The sequence below is a fragment of the Halichoeres trimaculatus genome, unplaced genomic scaffold (assembly GCF_033239565.1).
Source record: "Halichoeres trimaculatus isolate MK-OKI-2021-1 unplaced genomic scaffold, fHalTri1.1 fHalTri1_scaffold_4, whole genome shotgun sequence".
NCBI lineage: Eukaryota > Metazoa > Chordata > Actinopteri > Labriformes > Labridae > Halichoeres > Halichoeres trimaculatus.
In genome coordinates this window covers 13689850-13708641 of record NW_027437182.1, presented here as the reverse complement: position 1 = coordinate 13708641, position 18792 = coordinate 13689850, and the positions used below count along the sequence as shown (strand labels likewise).

The 18792-nt window shown below is 39.2% G+C and overlaps 2 protein-coding genes across 4 annotated transcripts in view; both read right to left on the bottom strand.

Moving 5' to 3' along the window:
* The window catches only part of kdm4b (lysine (K)-specific demethylase 4B), a 46085-nt gene extending 38010 nt beyond the window's left edge, over positions 1-8075 (bottom strand). For both annotated transcript variants that reach the window (XM_074668163.1, XM_074668164.1), the window contains exons 1-2: positions 7925-8075; positions 66-506 (exon numbers count right to left, since the gene is read on the bottom strand). In XM_074668163.1, coding sequence (XP_074524264.1) covers positions 66-479 — 414 coding nt within the window. In that variant the 5' untranslated portion in view covers positions 480-506; positions 7925-8075. The remainder of the gene's footprint in view (positions 1-65; positions 507-7924) is intronic.
* Positions 8076-8560: 485 nt separating this feature from the next.
* Positions 8561-18543, bottom strand: uhrf1 (ubiquitin-like with PHD and ring finger domains 1). 2 transcript variants are annotated; one of them, XM_074668907.1, is made up of 17 exons: positions 18398-18543; positions 16760-16922; positions 16152-16415; positions 14566-14717; positions 13544-13759; positions 13145-13260; positions 12858-13044; positions 12624-12747; positions 12307-12414; positions 12081-12185; positions 11781-11887; positions 11500-11662; positions 11137-11274; positions 10931-11042; positions 10677-10825; positions 10308-10406; positions 8562-10208 (listed from the first exon to the last, which is right to left on the bottom strand). In XM_074668907.1, the coding sequence occupies exons 2-17, from the start codon at positions 16910-16912 to the stop codon at positions 10062-10064; spliced, it is 2340 nt and encodes a 779-aa protein (XP_074525008.1). In that variant the 5' UTR covers positions 16913-16922; positions 18398-18543; the 3' UTR covers positions 8562-10061. The 2 variants fall into 2 exon arrangements, with proteins under 2 accessions (XP_074525009.1, XP_074525008.1); XM_074668908.1 differs by lacking the exon at positions 18398-18543 and having other exon boundaries at positions 8561-10208.
* Between the last annotated feature and the right edge of the window lie 249 nt (positions 18544-18792).

The window sequence follows — 18792 nt, the reverse complement described above, 5'->3', positions numbered from 1 at the left end:
TGTATCAAAACATCTGAACTGAGAGCACATGTATGTGTGTAAATGCGTGTGTGTGTTATCCCAACCTTTGCAAGCCCAGCACGATGAGCTCCTTGACTCTCCATGTAGACAATATATTTGGCGAAGTCTTTGAACTCCTCCATGGTGGGCCTGAAGGTCATGATCTTGCAGCTTGGGTTTTTAGCACTGATAGATGGAGGCGGCTGCAGAGGTGTCGGGGGCAGCTCTGAACCTGGAACCACACCCGGGGCCAGGTTTGGGTCTGCAGGAGTCTGAGTCGGGATGAGGTCTGGAGCGACATTGTGTTCTGTGGTCACAGCTATGTTGGGGGTTTCCGCTACTGCTGGCTCCTTGGTGGGAATTTGATCTTGCGCAGCACCAGAGCTGAGGGCAGGAGGGGAAGCTGGAGCAGTGTCAGGGGGTGAGGCTGGGGCAGGGTGAGGGGCCAGCACCGTGTCCATGGGCATGTCGGTAGCCATTGGGTCTTTTAAAGGTTGCAGGTAAATCTGGAGGATGGAAAATGAACAGTCAGGGTATGTGCAGATCATTGGAGCTTCTTTCAAACTGCAAAGACCTGTGAATACCAAATCTATCAACTGCTGTATGCTAAACCCAGGGATAAGGAGTCTTTACATTCCCATGACACATTAACATTGCTTCTTCTGTCCAGCTGGCAGTCCAAACCCTAAAGACTTTTTTATTCAGTCATTAAATGACAAATAAGAGCAGTTAACCCTTTGCAGTAAAGGTGATGACCTAGAATATGTCATGTTAGTGGGAAAAAAATGTGAAAACTAATTTATGAAAAATGGCAGTGAATTTCAGTGATGAACCATTTTTTGCAGCTAATAAAGACACTATTGAAATATATCACGCTTTTGTTGTACTTTATTGTCAAACCACACATGCTAGAAAAAATAATAGTCGCATCTGACCAATTACAAACATGAAGAAACAAGAAAACCCCTGCAGAGCAATCTACGGTACCATGGAGGAGCAGACAGTTATTCTTCCAAAATACAAAGAATTCAAACGTATCATCAAGGCCAAAAGCAACACTGTTGCTGCAGCAAAATCCAGGAGGGAATGCTGACAGAAAAATGTTGACTCTGTTAATGTGTAAATTCATGAAATAGTACAATATTTATTCACAGACGGCATTCTGATCCCTCAATTTTGCCTCATTTGGCGCAGACATTTGGTGCAGAGAACTTCCTCAGTACCCTCCCTAAGGTTTATATTTTCCATTAAGTACTTCTGAGGCTCAGCACCCCCTGTAGGAGTGTTTTGTGTTGGAATATTCATTCCTCACCGTAACGACACAAGTAGTTGTGTGTCCCATACAATGCAGTTATGCCATCTAGGAGTGTGCCATATCATACCGTCAATGATAATACCAGAATGATTTTGCATGTGGTCAAACCAAATGCCTGAACCCTGTATCAGCATGGATGTGTCTCCAGAGCGCTGCGCAACACAGAGCAGGGCCGTGTCCATAGCAGCTGGATACCTGAGATCACAGGAGAACTACATGTTCCCTCAGGAATCCCACCCATGACAACGTACTTTCATGTTAATTAATTAGTATGCTAAGCTCAACTGGCCCTTCTAAAACTTCAACACCTTCAGTCCATGCCTTCTTATTTCTGTTGGTGTCTTTATGGAAAGAATGTGTTGTGTTGTAGAGAATTATAAAGCTTTTCGCCTACAAGATTAACTTATCCTCCTCCAAAATGTCAGATTTCGTCTATTCGATGAAAGTGTATATTTTTCATTCAGGATGTCATCGGGGACATCAGAAGTATGGCATCCATCGCTAAAAGCTTTTACTACAAAGCCGCCTCTCACGATCTGCGCGACAACAGGGGGTGATGCTTTTACAGTTGCTGATCTCTTATCCAGATATTAACCTGCTCTGGAGCAGGTTAGCCATTCTGCATTACTGTGGTGATTTATCTCAATAAGAAGTGAACCTAGGACAGAAAATGCAGGGTGAAGCCTGAAGCTACCTCGATTTGAGAAAACTGAGCTTCATAGTACAGGCCTCTGGAAGCAACAGGTAAAGAAAACATCAACAGCAGATTGAAACATCTTATGTCCTTACCAAGGTTATAATAGTTTTGGATTTATCATTATAGTTTAGTTTTAGTTAGTTTTGACATTTTATTTTCCGTTACAGTTTAGTTTTAATTAGTTTTAGAGCAGGCATTCTAGTTTTTATTTAGTTTTGATTTTTGCAACAAGGCTTAGTTTTAGTTTAGTTTTAGTTTAGTTTTAGTTTTTTCATACCTTACCAGGATTCAAAAAGGTCAGAGTAAATATTTTGTCATACTGTTTATTCTCAGGTCCAACCTAGTGCGCACTGCTTAGTCAATGCTGATACTGAACTGTGTAAACACATGAAAATAATATAAACTTAGTATAAAAAATATAAGCATAAATTATATAAAATAATGTTGACATAAATTACATAAAAATAATATAAACATAAATTATAAAAAAACAATATAATATGAGCTTCAATAAATAAAAACTTGGACTCTGTAACAATTAAACTATTACAGATGCTCTAATTCATTGCTTTACTACGTTTCGTCACAGCACAGCGCACAACCAGTCAGTGCAGTAAACAAGCTTGTCCCTATATGCCGCTATGATGGTGCTGTGCGGCAACAGCCTAAAACTGTCTAAAATTGGTTGGGAAAATGTGGCGTATTAAGTCAAATCCTAAAGGCTATTAATATTGTCAAAAACTATAACTTACGGAATTTTGTCTATCATTTTAGTTACTTTCAGTAAGTTTTGTGAACACAAGGTACAGTTTTAGTTTACTTATCGTTTTTGTTTTCTTTTCTAGTTTTTATTAGTTTGAGTTAACTGCAATGTATTTGAAATTTTAGTTTCGTTTTAGTTAACTATTACAACCTTGGTCCTTACTACCTCTGCTGATTGTAGCAGTGCTGAGGTGTGGATGAAAATGACAGGTAAACAACATATCGCAACATGACCAATGGCTAATGAAAACCATTACTGTTTGAGATCATTTGAGTCATTGATGCCAGGAAAAGAGCTGCCTGCAAGATCTGTGAACCACACTTCCCTATGTAGGAGTATATCAGTATTGCACCCGCCTTTAAGAAGGTATATTAACTTAACACTCCAAAGTTTTAGATTAGTGCTTAAGTTGTACATTTTTCTGTCCTTCACCTCAAAATTTTTTTCCCATAAAACTTAAACTTCTTCCTTCTTTCTCTTCTCCCACTTAACAGCGGAGCAAACTTTTACCACAGTACAAGTAAAAACTAAATGATTTCTGTTTTATTGTATGTTAAGAGTTTAAAACAGCAATGTTTTGTAACATTCAGTTAGTGGAATGGTAGTTTTGATAGTCGGTGACGTATTGGTATTGGTTGTCAAAATAATGCTGGTTTCCATTTAAGTGTGGTGAAGTTTTGCATTAAAACTCAAATGTTTAAGGATACGTTTAGCGTTATTTATAACTAAAAAAGGAAAATATTTCCCATCCAATATGCAATTATTTATTACCTAGTGAACTGAGGCACATTTGAGTTTCACCTGGTACAGCAAACTAATCTGTCACTCAGAGACAAACTTAAAGGATCTAGAGCAGACTATTTGAAGTCAAGCTAGATGGGACCTTCATAATCAGTTCTATAGGTACAAAGAAATCAAAATGAACTAAATTTAGTAATACATTAATAGTTCGTTTTCAGCTAAACATCAAATTTCCAAGCTCAAATCCTCCAGTCTGAGGATTCCAGTCTCTCTGTTTCACAATATGGTTACCTGAATATCTCTGGGAATATGGACTGTTGCTCCGTCACTGAATAAACAGAAGCTGTCAGACAAGGCTCTTTGCACTGTTGCACATGTTTTCACATAAATAATTCTTGGTACACTGATAGTTACATGCTTGATGAAGTCACAGAATGATCAAATGTTTTTTAAGGTTTCTGGAAAGACTGGCTGGTAAAAGGAACAGGGTTGAATGAAGGACATAAATATGATGATTCACAATATTAGAAAAGCTAGCAGCTCTTTTGTAATGTACTGTATAGACCTCAATATAGGACGACCCTGATTATAAGATGCCCGTCCTCTTTTCAAGACCAATACGCAGAGATAGACTGATATCCAAAATTTTCTTTGTAACCATTTTCATTGAAATTCTGACAAAATCACTGGAATAACAGAGACTGCTTTCATTTTTGGCTACAAATACAATCACTAAGATATGTATTTCAAATGTTATTACTTTTCTTAATAACAGTAAAATAAATAAAGTCAATTTGGGGGGCTCTCTCAGAGGAAAATTGGTTTCTACATCATTCTTTATCATTAAAAAAGTGCGCAATTTCCCATTTGCTCTGAAATGTTTCCCTGTGTGACAATTTCCACTGCGTTCAGCAAGTTCCACAACTTGAAGTTTCTGCACTGCTGTGTAGCTCTTTCTAGTTTTATCAGTGTTTGTTTTTGATATAATGATCATCTTTGTACAGCGCTAGCTAGGCACAGAAGTCTAACTGTGAGGGCAGCGACAACACTGACTATCGTGGTCGCATATCACTGTGAATGCTTCAGCTAGATTAGAGTGCCATCTTCTTCATAGCATACTGCGTCACAACCCAATGCCTGGTTTAGCTATTGTATACTGGTAAATAAATCGCTCCACTGTATAAGACACAGGCATGAAAGTTGCCCTTCTATCTCGCTTAGGATGTACAAATTAATAAAATTATTAAATGCACAAAATCTTCATGAAACTAGCTGAAATATAAGTTCAGCCCATCTCCTAACAAGTTTAAGTCTGGCCAATCAGAAATAAGGGGGTTTGTGGAGCATGGAGCTTTAAAGAGACAACAATTAAAGCAAAGCACTTCAGACAGAGGCTGAACTGAAGGTTTTGTTTTTTTTCTAAAACAGTGTGTGAAAACTAGGATTATTTTTTTCTTAAGCTGAAAATCATGTAACACAACGTTTGTGGTACAAGGGGGACAGTCCAGAGTCGAAAGAAAAAATAAGACCCCTCGCTTATTACATGGGGTTCTGCTGGTAGCATGAACAAGGGTAAAGGGAATATCAGTTTATAGGTCAAGAATAGTAATCTGACAGCAGAATAGTAGCACAAAAAGACAACAGGATGTGAAACAGCAGTGTGAAGAAGATAAGAAACGTGCTAACCACTAATAAAAACCAAAAAGAAGAAAGACAGACAAGCTAATCCAGCTCCTCATGCTTGGAGTTTATGCACCACAGAGTCTTTATGCCCATTTGTATGCAACAAGTGGGAAATGCTTTCCTGATTGTTATAAACAAGCATGATGCCAAAAAACTACAATGAGGCAGAAGTTTTACTGAAAGTGCCAGAGGAGTGGAAGCTGACTGCAACATCGCAGTGAAAACAACTGTAGCTATTACAGGTACAGTCATACAGCAGGGCTCAAGCCAAATTCACATTTTACAGTATTGCATTTCATATTGTCGATATTATATCTTCATCACCCAGTAATGACCACCTCTAATGCCCAGTAAGGATGTGTTAATCCTGAGAATGTTCATACATACAATAACTTGTTGTTGTTTTTTTAATCACCACAAATGCACAAAAAAATTAAAGTTGCACCTCACAGCTGCTGCTGAATTTAAGGTTGCATACTCTAAAACATAAATACTCAAGGAGAGAAGAATTATCTTCCATGATTAACGCAGTTTAAACCCTTACACCCCAAACCTATGGAACCCCAAAAGATTCATAATTAAATAAATAAAAACAACATTTTGAAATAAATACCATTTTGATAAAATAACAGACAAATACACAATATGGGCATTTAATTGTGAAATAAGGCAACGCTATTATGAAATAAGTTTTATTATTCTTTAATATTGAATTATTATAATAGAATATTTCATAATGATTATTTTAACAATTTCATACTTTTTTAGACGATTACTTTTTACTCATTTTCCAAGCTTTTATATAAAAAAAAACGTTTTTAACAAAGTCCATTTTCATTTCATACTGTCCTTTTCCTCAATGGCCTTTTTTATTTCATAATGTCCTTTTTCATCAGAATGACTTGGTCTGTCAATCAAAGCTAGTGGGTGGGACCTGTGCTAGCATTTGGTCGCGTCGTTGCTGGGCTGTTGTTTTGTGAACTTCCAGACACCACCTCATTAAAAACACGCTGCTGCTGCCGAAGTCCTCTCTCAGGCTCAGGTCTTCTGCTGCTGTCCAGCCGATTTGCAACTTCCCTGAGCAACTCGGAAACTTTCTTCTGTTCTGCAGCCATTCTTTCTGAAGGGTAGCATGCACTTCTAGTTTATAAGCTTTTCCAGACTTAACGTCTTCACGTTTGAATCAATGTTGCAAGTGCTGCTGCAATGTCTATGTATAGGATCAGCCAATGACTGAACTGGCTTCGCCTTTAAGCTTTGATTGACAGACCAAGATATTATGCTGAAAAATGACATTATGAAATAAAAAGGCCGTTGTGAAAAAGAACATTTTGAAATAAAATTGACTTTGTAAAAAAACGTTTTTTTTCAATTATTTTATAAAAGCTTGGAAAATGAATAAAAAGTAATTCTTTAAAAAAGTATGAAATTGTTTAAATGATTATTATGAAATATTTAATTATAATAATTTGATATTAAAGGATAATAAAACATATTTCATAATAACATTGCCTTATTTCACAATTTAATTGCCATATTGTATGCTTGTCTGTTGTTTCATCAAAATTGTATTTATTTCAAAATGTTGTTTTTATTTATTTAATTATGAATCTTTTGGGGTTCCATACAAACCAACTAAAACTAGCTCGACTTTCAATCAGCATTGGCTTTGACACAACCACTTAATCAGAATACTGTTGGTATAGACTGTCACACAAAACACTGCCTCCTTTGATATGCATTGCAAATCAAGTCTAATTTACTAACCCCAGCTTTAAGACCGCACAAGTTACACTTTTAAGTAAAACAGAAATACGTACGTACGCACTCTACAGTGCTGTACAGTGCATGAAGCATGGTTTGAAGCTTAAAATATGAAGTCAGGTTGCAGCAGCCAAATAAAAACAAATCAACATGGTATCTCATATCAAATTGTTTCGACGTCTGTAGATAAACACGTCCATCCATGCGATATATGGCAAGACAAGGTTTTCCAAAAATAAATGGTTAGTTATAAATGGACCCAACTTAAAAAAAAACATAGAGAGTATATTTCAATTGTCACTTTCCTAAAAAAAATGCATTATCATCATTATTATTCGATGCCACAGCCGTCTTCCTAACAGGTACAATACTATCACAGTGATTAAAGGCCACATGACCCCCAGCTGTCTAACCACAACAAAAAAGGGCCTACACAGCCCCTTTAACTCCATCTGGGCCTAAAACTTACTTCAATATTACAACACGCTGCTTGGAGGACTACTATTGATTTTCACAGACAAAACTGGCCACTATGAGAGCTAAAGCCTCTTTCTGACGCGATGAGAGTAAAACGTAGCTGCTTGTGTTAATTGACGGCCACGATTGCTCTGCACATCCAATAATAAGCACTAGCATTTCATCCAGGATGACAACGAACGACAAATAGTGTTAAAGAGCATCAAATAATCAAATGAAGAAGCCCCACAATCCGCCAATGAAGTGTATCAAAAGCAGGCGTTATATTCACGCGAAGCAACCTTCATTATTTTACAGAACTATAGTGCATCGTAAAGATATGCTATTCTGAGCTAACGCTAGCTAGGTCCTTGCAGGCTACTTCCATATCTGCATTTAGAAAAAAAAAACAAAACACCGCGACGACAGACATCATACACATCACTATTACACGAGAATACTTCTTAGTGATTGAAAAAAATCAATTCCGTTGAGTAAATATTACCTCCTGCTGCAAAGTTTTGTCCTCTCCCTGTTTTGTTCAATGGATTTTGTTTCGTTTTGGAAAAATCCCTTGATCGATTTTCCTCTAGCATTAGCTTGACGAGGGTGTACGGGGTTACGCCTACTACCGCCACTACCGCTTACGATTGGTTGAATGACCCTGACGGAAGAAGTCGTTGTTCACGAATCCGACGACTTGATTGGTTAATTTTATAACGGACGTTAAGATTTCCCAATGAAGCCGGACGTCAGTTAGTCCTCTTTTTGGTGCTTCTGCTGAGGCGACGTGCACATTAGGCACGTAGACACTGCCGGTAAAAGGCAGCTCGGCCCGGTTAACCTAGACTAGAGAAAGAGACTAATGAAAGAAAACAAACACCACCAATATCATCGAAAGATCCTTAAAATACATTTAAAACAAGTACCTTGAAATTCTTTTCTCCAGAGTCCTGTTGGTAAATTTAACTAACTAAAAAGACAAAATAAGTTTTGACCTTGTCTACCAAATTAGACAATCTATGTACAATCAGGGTTACGGTGTAAAAACCTTCAAGTTCTAACCAACATCAACAAGAAAAATGTGAAACAATTTTTCATAAACAAACATGACATTACTTTTTCTCATATTTTTTTTTTATTGAAGGACACTTAAAACGTATTGACAAATATTTGCACCAAACATGTGCAGGCAATTCTAAAACTACATATCAAAACTAAAATGGACTAATAATTATACAATTTCTGAAAATATACATTTACCAGTCTATGCAAATCTCTGTCTCCATTAAAAACTCAACATGCTGGCTTGAGAACGGACATTTACACACTTTGCCACTGAATTTTAACAGCAAATAATCATTGGTTATGAGCAACGGTAAAAGAAATACATAAGAAGTTCAGATAATTTTGTTTATTCAATATTGAATTTCAAGAGCAGCGTGTGGATTATCCGTCAAGTTTCAACTTGATGCAAGCATTTTCTGTTTTTAAAAGGTCACATACAAAAAGTGACTTCAGGAGACAAAAGCACCCTGGTGATGGCAGTAATAGATTATAAAAGACAAAAAGTACAAACTTTAGATTTAGAAAATATACAAAAAGATTTCTAGACTTGCTGAAGATTGTGAAAGGGACAAAAAGTCTAAAAAGCTAAATGCAGTACATGGGAGAACTAATCTTTGAAGTTCTTAGGACTGGAATAAACAAATTTATAATAAGGGAAAGCCAAATCTATAATATAAAATACAATGGGCTAAAATGCTATGTTAAATGTTTTTTTAGTCCATATGATGGTAACTTTAAACAGAATGTGAAAATATAGGCTGAACTTCAGAGAAACAAGATAGAAATACACAATCCTGCCTGATGACACCACTCCACTGGTTAGACACTTCCTCTCAAACGAAGCAGAAAACTAAATGAAACTCTCATTTGATTGACAGCTTTAACTTGAAAGCTCCTCTTCGAGCTATTTGTGCAAGTGCAATTTCAGTTGTCCGACTGTGTCAGGACAAAGTGTCACACTTTTTGCAATTCTGAGCTTTCAGAGCTTTACTTTAGTTTTTGAATGATCTCTCAGTTTGATTTCAAACACTGAGACGGAGCAGAAAAAAAAAAAACAAATTTTCTCCCGATGACACATAAAAGGGTTTTCTAGGTCAGGTGTCAAGATAGACTAATGGGGAAAAAATGGCTCCAAAATCATGACCAACCAGAAAAAAAAACAGATTTTAAAAGCCACTGCCAAAAACCAACAGCTTGGGCAAACAGTTCAGTTACTGTCGAAGATCTTTCAAAGAATGCTAAACAAGGGGAATTCAGTTAAAAGAAACACTTAAAGTTAAGGATATTAGCCTGGATTAATGGAACAAAACTAAAGCTTGAAGTAAAATGTGAGTTGTTTGTTTGAACATAGTAATGCCAAAGCTACAAGAGGAAATCTGAATTAATTATCAAGTACAAATCATGGCAGATCCAAGGTAAAAAAATTGTATATGTATCATTGAAGTCCTCAAAAATTGAAGGTTTATAATCATTAAAATATATTAAGAGAAACGGATTCTTTATTGCCCCACTGAAATATTCCCCTAACAGTTTACATCTTGTTTCCTCAAGGGCTGAGTAGGCAGAACCACTGATCATCGTCCATTGCTGTAGCCGGGGAAAAACTGATTAAGAATGTCTTGCAGAGATTTGTTGACCGCCATGGAGTAATTTTTGCCCAGGTCATGTCTGCAGGCTGGGCAGGTGTACACCTCTGCTCTGAAGGACCGCTGAAGGCATTCCTGAGGTGAGAAGAAACAGCTTTTAGTTCTCAGATATCATAGTTGGTTCTAAACTAAATTTTCTTACATAAACACGGACATAAACAGTAAATCTCTTACCTTGCAGACGTTGTGTTGGCACTCTGTGGTGATGGGCTGAAAAACCACTTCTTGGCAGCAAATGCAGAGGAAAACTTCCTCAACTTTGCTCAAGAATTTCTGCAGAAAAAATATTCAAAAGCATTACACCAAGCGCAGCTTTAGTGTGCTAAATTTCCAAAGCAGCAGCAGGTCACCGGACTTTATTGGGAGTCCTATGGTTGCTTGTTTTAACAAGTGTGAAAAGTTAAGAGCCAAAAAAAACTGAAGTGGCTGTAAATTTAGTTTAATTGCCAGCAGCAAAGTTTGATAAATTTGGACCTTTGTTCTTTTTTAAGCAATAAGCCTCAGCATGAAAACCCTGCAAAAGAAAAGCTTAATCATCCTCACCGGTCCAAGTGACAGTGACTCCATGGCTTCATCCCACACCTTCTTGTTTGACTCATCTGTCTTGATCAGGGCTTTCTGCTCCCTGGTGAGCTTGTACTCCTCCACTTTTACTTTTTTAGGAGTCTTGGCTGGTGAAGACTTGGAGGATTCTGACAAGGATATACAAGTTAAATTTCCTAAAAGAGTTCTGAGGATGTAATAATAAAGGATTATGAAAAATTGAATAATAAATAAAAAGCATGCACATAACTTACCACTGCCCTGAGACTTTCTCTTCCTCTTTGCCTTGCTGGGTGTTGCTGCTGCAGAATCCTCATTCTCCACTTCATTTTTGTTCTCCTTTTCCTTCTGATAACCAGCAGGATACTGGAACAGAAATACGATCATTTTATAGATATAATACAAGTGTAATATTGTAACATTTATTTGTACATCATGAATAATAAATGATAATTTTTACCTGCATGGTGAGACCAAGCTTCTTGATGCGATCCTTGCCATCTCTGGTCCATGGTGCAGGCTCATCATCATCACGCTTCAGCAGATACCTCCAGACCAGGAAGCCAGACTTACCCTTGGCTGGCCAGTACTTCACCACCTGAGGGAAGGAAACAACAATGAAAGATGTATAACTAGAAAAGATGCATAACAATCATTCAAACTTATGTTATCCAGACCAAAACCAGCCATCTTCTTCAAACTCAGACCATCAGACATATCGCACATTACATTTCTATTTCAGCAGATTTTTGCATTACATATTATTTTGATTATTAATATTCATACTCCATATTGCTCCTTCCCTCCCAGTGTTCCCTCATACCTTATAGATGCCATCGTATCGGTTTCCTTCCTCAGGGCAGTATTTGCTGTGCTTGCGGCCCTTGCAGCTGCGTACAACTCGAACCGGTTTGCCTTCTTTCCAGTTCTTGGCCTCGGCTCCATTTTTGTCGTTGACATGGACGTTGCAGTTAAGAGCCAGCGCCCTGGTGTAAACAAATGATTGTGATATGCAAATTACAGTCAAGGATCAACTAGGAAGTCAGGCATCAAGTTGATGCAAAAGATAGTGGTTTTAAGGACGAGTCCATTGTGTGGTCATACCGGTTCATGTGGGTAAGTGTCTGATCACATGACTGCTCAGCTGTCCTCTTGTTGCCAGAAAGATCTCGTCCTCCAGAGCCAGTGTAAGTGAACTCATTGCCATCATCCTAGGATGTAGAACATACATTTACAAATATTAGAAGCCGCTTCCTCAGCTGCTAGGCCAACAATTTGGGAGCAGTTGTGTTTTACCTGCATGTCTGTAAGTTGTGCGATGAAGTATAATATGAAAGACTTGATTTGCACCCCATTATCTTCACAAATAAACATCAAGTTATAAATTACGTCAAACCAACGTACCACATCATCCTCATAACCTCCTGCCAGAACAAGAGAGTAGGCTCCATCATTGCTCCTGCCATGAATCCCGGCAACATGTGGCCTGTGCACGCCAGATTCACTGACCTGTTTAAAAGTGAAATTTAAAAAAAATCAAAGTTATGGAAACCAATAAAACAATCTGTACCACTTGTGCTCTATGGACAAATGTTGCACAAATGTCCACTCTACAGTTGTGCAAACTGACCTGCACTCTGAACTTCCACAGGGAGCCAACAGGGACACCAGGGATTGGGCCGTAGTGGTTGGACGGGACAATGGTGCACTGCTTGGTTCTGCCAACACACGCCATTCCCTGGGGGAAGTTAACCCGCTTACTTTAAAGAACTTTACAAACACCACCACCACCAAATAAACCCAAACTGAAACTTTATATTATCTAATGAGTTTTAATGTGACCCATTTCTGAGGAGTGTCATTCAAATCCTGATGTCTGCACACTAAAATAACTGAAGCAGGAATGCACATATAATGAGGACTGTTTGCTGGCAGCATTGCACTCACCTTGCCCCAGTCCCTCTGGCTAGAGGAGCTGGCAGAAGCCATCTTAGCTTTCTTCTTGCTTTCTTTCAACTTCTCCCCAGCCAACACAACCTCGCTGGTGTCATTACGACAGCCTGGGCAGTACCTGGAAGAGCAACACATGTAAAGTTTAGGTGGTAAGACAAATTTTTCATGTCAGTGAATATCTCCTGACTTAACACAAATGTTAGGAACAACAAGTCTTAAACTACTGACCAGTCCTCGTCTTCAGGGATAGAGGTGAGTGGCGGGTTGAGGCAGTACGTGTGGTAAGCCATGTCACATTCATCACACAGCAGCTGTTTGTCAGGATCCTGCTTTATGCCACAGATGTGGCAGTTACACCACGTACAGTTTTTCTTGAGATCGTCCTTACAGTGTTTACACTCAGGTCCATTTGATCCTGGGAAATGAAGACATTTCATTAGACATTTTGTTTCACTTTAAATGTTCATGCGTCTGTTAAGTGATCAAATGCTCCAACTGTAAAGCTGTTGACATACTTTTTAGAGGGCTTTCAGATCCAGCAGGTGCTTCAGACAGAGAACCAGGCTCCTCAATTTTATAGATTTCAGTCAAAAACATGATCCGGCAGTCATTAAGGGAGTCACCAGCATCACTGCAAACAAAAAAAAATCGTCAATTCGTCCTGCAGAACACTAAAACTGCACTACCTTCTCTTGGTATCACATTTCAGCAGGGATAAACAAATATTGTAGTGTGTATTACGCATTTCAACATCTAAACAAACAAATGCATCTCAAACCTGCTTTGAAACTAAGAACTCCAAACAGCAGACCACAGTAATAACATAGCAGGAAATGTGCATCTTCCCATCTGCTACTGTGGCTTCCTAAAACTAGACTAGTTTTGATATACAATGAAACTTTCAAAGTTCTTACCCGAGAATAATCTTGGCATAGATCTCTCGCACAGTGCGCGTCTCCCTTTTCTTCTGGATCTCTGCATCATACCAATAGCCACGCTCTTTGGGCTCATCTGGGTTGAAGTTGACCATAACAACCATCCCTGTCTCCAGCTGGTGCCACTGGTACACCGTACGAGCGCGGGGTCTGACATCCTTGGACAGTAACTGGATTACACCATTCTCTGGGTAGCTGGGATCAGGAAAGTCATTCATCAGTTTGCACGCCAGACACTAAAACAGGTGCATGTACAAGCATGAGGTTCAACTGTTTTTGCTGTAGGTTAACCACTGAAATGAAAAAACCTTTATCTCTAACACGCCTACCAGCTCAGCCTCTCAGGTGCTCGTTTGCTTGCACTTCAACATATATTGACCAAGCACTAAAATCACTTAAAACCAGTTTTGGGCTTCACCCTGACTGTTTTGGTTGAGCTGATTGACCTCTGGAAAAACAAGTTATGTCCATTGTTAATAACAAACCAGGAAACCAACATCAGTTTATTGCTGCTGGATCTTCACATCTGCATTCTACACATTCTTACAATTATCCCTGCTGCTCTGGCACATTAAAAAGTTCACTGATTAAACTGAGTTTGCCCTCTGGGCTTTCAAGATAAGAGCATGCTCACAAATTAATCTATGTATGTCATCTCTTCAGTGCTTCCTAACTTTAAGAGTGTCAAAAAAATATTTTTCTTTTTGTGGTTCAAGTGCTCAGGGTTTGAGAATATTAAGTGAGTATCATACTTCTGAAATTAAGATGTTTTATGCTTTGGCGCATTTTCACTTTTATTGATACAACACCCGCAGAGAAACAGGGCAAACTAGCATGACTGAATCCATTAGGCGTGCTTAAATATCACAAGCAAATGTGTATTAATCTATTCCAAAATGCTGTTTTTATGTACTTTATTGTGATCTCTGTACAGAGAAGACACTAGTGTTGACTGATGAAAATCTTAAAAATGTAAATAAAGAAAAAGAGAGGAATCTCACTCTTCATATTTCACATGGTACAGAATCTCCTCCTGCTCCTCTGGCTTGGCGCCCTCTTCAATGGGGGTCTTGACTGTCTTGGTGACATTGATGATCTGGGCCTCAAACCACGCCCCCATGTTCAGGTCTCTAGCGTCCACCAGCTCATTGATCTTAGAGAATCAAACAAGACACAGACATGTTTTCAAGCCTCATCCATCAGGTATGTGATGGTGTCACCCAAATCTGTTTTTATGCTTTAATCTCAGCATTAAGAATTTCTTGACAGACTTTAAACTTACATATTTAAAAAAAACGTTATGAAAGGAAACTGGCAGAAACATTCAATCCAGCGCATCTCCACTTGAAATATACAGTCTATTTCCTTACAAATCACATTAAATATGAAAAAAAGTTTGTAAAAGGGGAGAGGATTTATTTATTTCAATGTAAAAGCTTGCATTCTTAACCAATAAATGAATAAAGGTGTATGTCAGACAATGTTTTTTCTTAGGCATGTTTGTCATGTCAGTTATTCAGTTAAACAGTCAAACTCAGAGTTGTCAGAGCTGTGAGCAACTCCTGAAGGGTGTGTTGCATTTTTTTTGAAGGGCCAATCTATTCAATTTCACCTACACAGCTGGATGATCTGATTCAGTCAGCAGAGGCTAAAGCCCCATTTCCACCGAGCAGTCCGGTTTAGATCAGTACGGTTTGGTTCAGGTTGGCTCAGTTAAGACTGATCCTGTTTGTGTCTCCTTAGCCAACCGTTACCCCCTTGTGGTAGAAGACGTGTAAGCCAGGTGCCTATAGCTGTGTCAGTTACACAATAGTGTGACGCTACAGCAGCACGACAGTTTATCCCATTAATAAATCCAACAAAAAAGAAAAAAGCGGCAGGATAAACAAAGAGCAACTGTGGGAGACATCCAGCAAATAGTCTTCTTTGTGACTGGCATGCAGCCCTTTGTTGCAAAGTGCAACCAAGCTTCATTTCCAGAAACGCTGTATGCCACAAGGAGGAATACAGCTGCTGTCGCAAAGTAAGTGACTATTCTTTCAACCAATCAATGGTCTGCAGTGTTGTAGCCCCACCTTCTGGGAGTGGTTCAGTTTGGCACCCCAACAGAAGGATCCCAAAAAGTGGAACAGCTTGTCTTGGTTATTTGGGATCTTTCTGTCCTGGGATTAGTCGGTGGAAACGCCACAAAGTATCATGCTGTGATGTCATGCAGAGATGAGAAAAACTGAACTGCTCGACTGAAACAGGGCCTATGACCTCTTGTTTAGCTTGGTAACTTGCTAAATGCTGCACAGTTCTGTACTCATGGTGGGTTAGGATGAGATAAGACTCCTTATCTTGTCTTGATGTTGGGTTTCTGTTAATAAAATTTGATTACCATTAAAAGGTCTAGACCAGTTAGTAGTTTTGGAAAGTGTCTCGAGATAACGTTCATTATGATTTGGCACGATACAAATATGGACTGATTGATTCTTGACCTGTGCAGAACACTGGTCAAAAACATCTTTTCATTCCCTTTTTTTCCTGCTTCAGGCACTTGATTTAATACAGGATTTAAAACCCACAACCAGAATTCAAAGCGTACCTTATAAGAGCCAAAACCTGGGTCAATGAGCTCTGGAGTGTTTGTCTGAGCAGAGGTGCCAGCCGTCTGACCCTCAACCTCGCCATGAGTTGAGCTTTTGTCAGACTCACTCTGGGTTGAGCCACAACCAGAGTCGGAATCAGAGAGTTCGGCTTCTTTGTCCTTACTCTTGACGACATCAACAGGAGCCTTCTGCCTCACAAGCAGCTGGACGATGTCATTTAGGCCCACGTTGTAGTCAAATATGGTATGGCCATCCTCCATCTGATATTAAACAAGAACAATTAACAGAAAAGAAATGGTAAATGGACCACTCTGAACACTCAAAGCACTTCTAGTCTCTCACCCATTTACACTACAGAGACTTCTATCGTAGGAAACCTTAGTTTTTAGCCAACATATTGATACCCATCCCCACACCACTGATCAACAGTTGGAGCAATTTGGGGTTCAGTGTCTTGCTCGGAGACACTTAACAGGTGACCACAGGAGCTGGGCTCAAACACTCTACCTTTCGATTGAGAGATGACAATGGTACCACCAAGTCACAGCTTCCCTCAATACATGGCACCATGAATAACAGACAGCTCATAAAAATGCTGCCTCACCTGCTTGCCACGGTAAAACAGCCTCTGTCTCTCCGGCTCCACCTTAAAGAGCTCCATAATTTTGACACGTAGCTCGTCCACCTTAGTGAGTTTGGAAAGGGAATCCACTCGGTGGGTTTCCTTCCCATCCATTGTGCGCACTTGAATCCACATTGCAGCTGCCCTGTGTCAACAAAATGACGCCACAATATTAGCACAGTTAAGCTTAAAGACATTAGCAGCAACCACCCTTAGTTGATAACCCACTAGACAGATATTTCATGGTTATAAAAAAAAAATCATGCTTTTGCTTTCAATTTTCATGAGGACACAAACAATATCAATGGTCATAAAAATGCATCAAGTGTCATTTTGAAGGTGACAATAGTCAGGTATTTCTGAAGTTCTGACTAGCTGAGGATTGCAGACTGTTGTTACCAAGCCAATTTAACACTGAGTTTATGCAAAATCTAATGAATTTCTACTCCTTTTCCAGCTGTACTTGCATTAAATATCAGTAACAACACCTTGCAATATCATCTGTCAAAGGTTCTGTTTCACATTTGAAGCGCTGCGTTTCTGCAAAATGTATCGTAATATAAGGATTGGTTGTTTTCAGTGCAGCCATAAGTACAGTGAGTTCACTCAAGGAGTGGTAAGTGTTTCTCATTGGCAGAGATGTAGTTTTGCCAGTCCTTGTATTGTCCTGCTGTCAGCACTAGGCTGTCACTTGAACTGAGTTAGAAAGGGAGGGAACAAGCTGATTTAAATACAGTGCGGGAAACTGAGCTGTAAGCCACTCCCAGTTCTTTTAAAAGCAAGCACATCCGGACGGGAGGGAGCGCTAGCAAACAATGTGCCACCAATCTGTGACAATAAAACACACCGAAATACCATCTTATTCACAGTGTAAAACCGACGGATTAAACACCCAAACGGTGCTGAGACAGCGGAGACGAAGCCTTAAAATACAGAATTTCGAGATGAGACCTTCTCGCCTGTTTGGCTTTTAGTTTTGCGCTCTCAGCTGAGGGCTTGTTCGCTCTGCTGGCTAAAAAAATAAAACACCAACGAACAAAACACAAGTGAAAACATAGGGAGCAAACAACTTTCCATGAGTATTAGGCTGAATTTCACCATCCGACACTTATTCAAAATGAGGACACAAACACGAGTCAATTCATTTTACGCCGTTAAAGAGAAATAAGAAAAGCGTTTCTATTTAGGTTAGCGTATTTGTTTTGTATTATGGGAGACAGGAAATTACTAGTCTGCTTACCATGTGCTGCATATTCCATTACTACAGATAAATAGTGCAAGATAACAGCTCGCCGTTGACAAGTTCACCTCCCTCTCATCAATGCTTAGCTACAGCAAACCACGTTACTACTTATTGTTGAAGAGCTTTCAGCTGGTATGTTGCCAATAACAAAAAGAGTGCATTTAACTGCCGGGAAAGTGTCTCGTACGGCTAGCATTTAGCTATTTTTAAATTTTAAACGTTGGGCTGACAGGGGAAGTTGATGTAGTACCGCAAGTCAAACAGAAACGAGGGAAGACTTTGTCAAGTTAGCTAACCATAGTAAGCTAGCTACTGGTTGAAGGTTTCAATGAGTACATTTCTAAAAGTTAATAAAACATGAGGAAATGAGGTCTTACCTGTGTGTTCGTCCAAGTGAAAACAAGAAATTGACGTTTTAGAAATAAAGCGCACGTTTTCCCCAATTAACTACTATGCAAGATTTGCACCACCAACTCTATGCCTTGTTGGAGATTGATCAATGAGTTATTCTTCAAGACTTTGATACCCCGCCCGCTCTAACAGTCCAGTCTCGCCATTGGCTTGGTGTCTCTAGACAAAAGGAGTTCATTGGTCTGCAGAGCTGTCAATCTTAAATGTGACTGGAGCTTAGCCTCAGCGCGCGAAACGACATTCTCGTGGGTGCAGCTCGCCTTCTGTCGTTTCTCGCGAGACTTTGTGGTACTCCGTAAACACCGGTAACCTAGTGGGACAGATGGTGGTTCTTGTAAACAACCTCACTGGTATAGCCGTT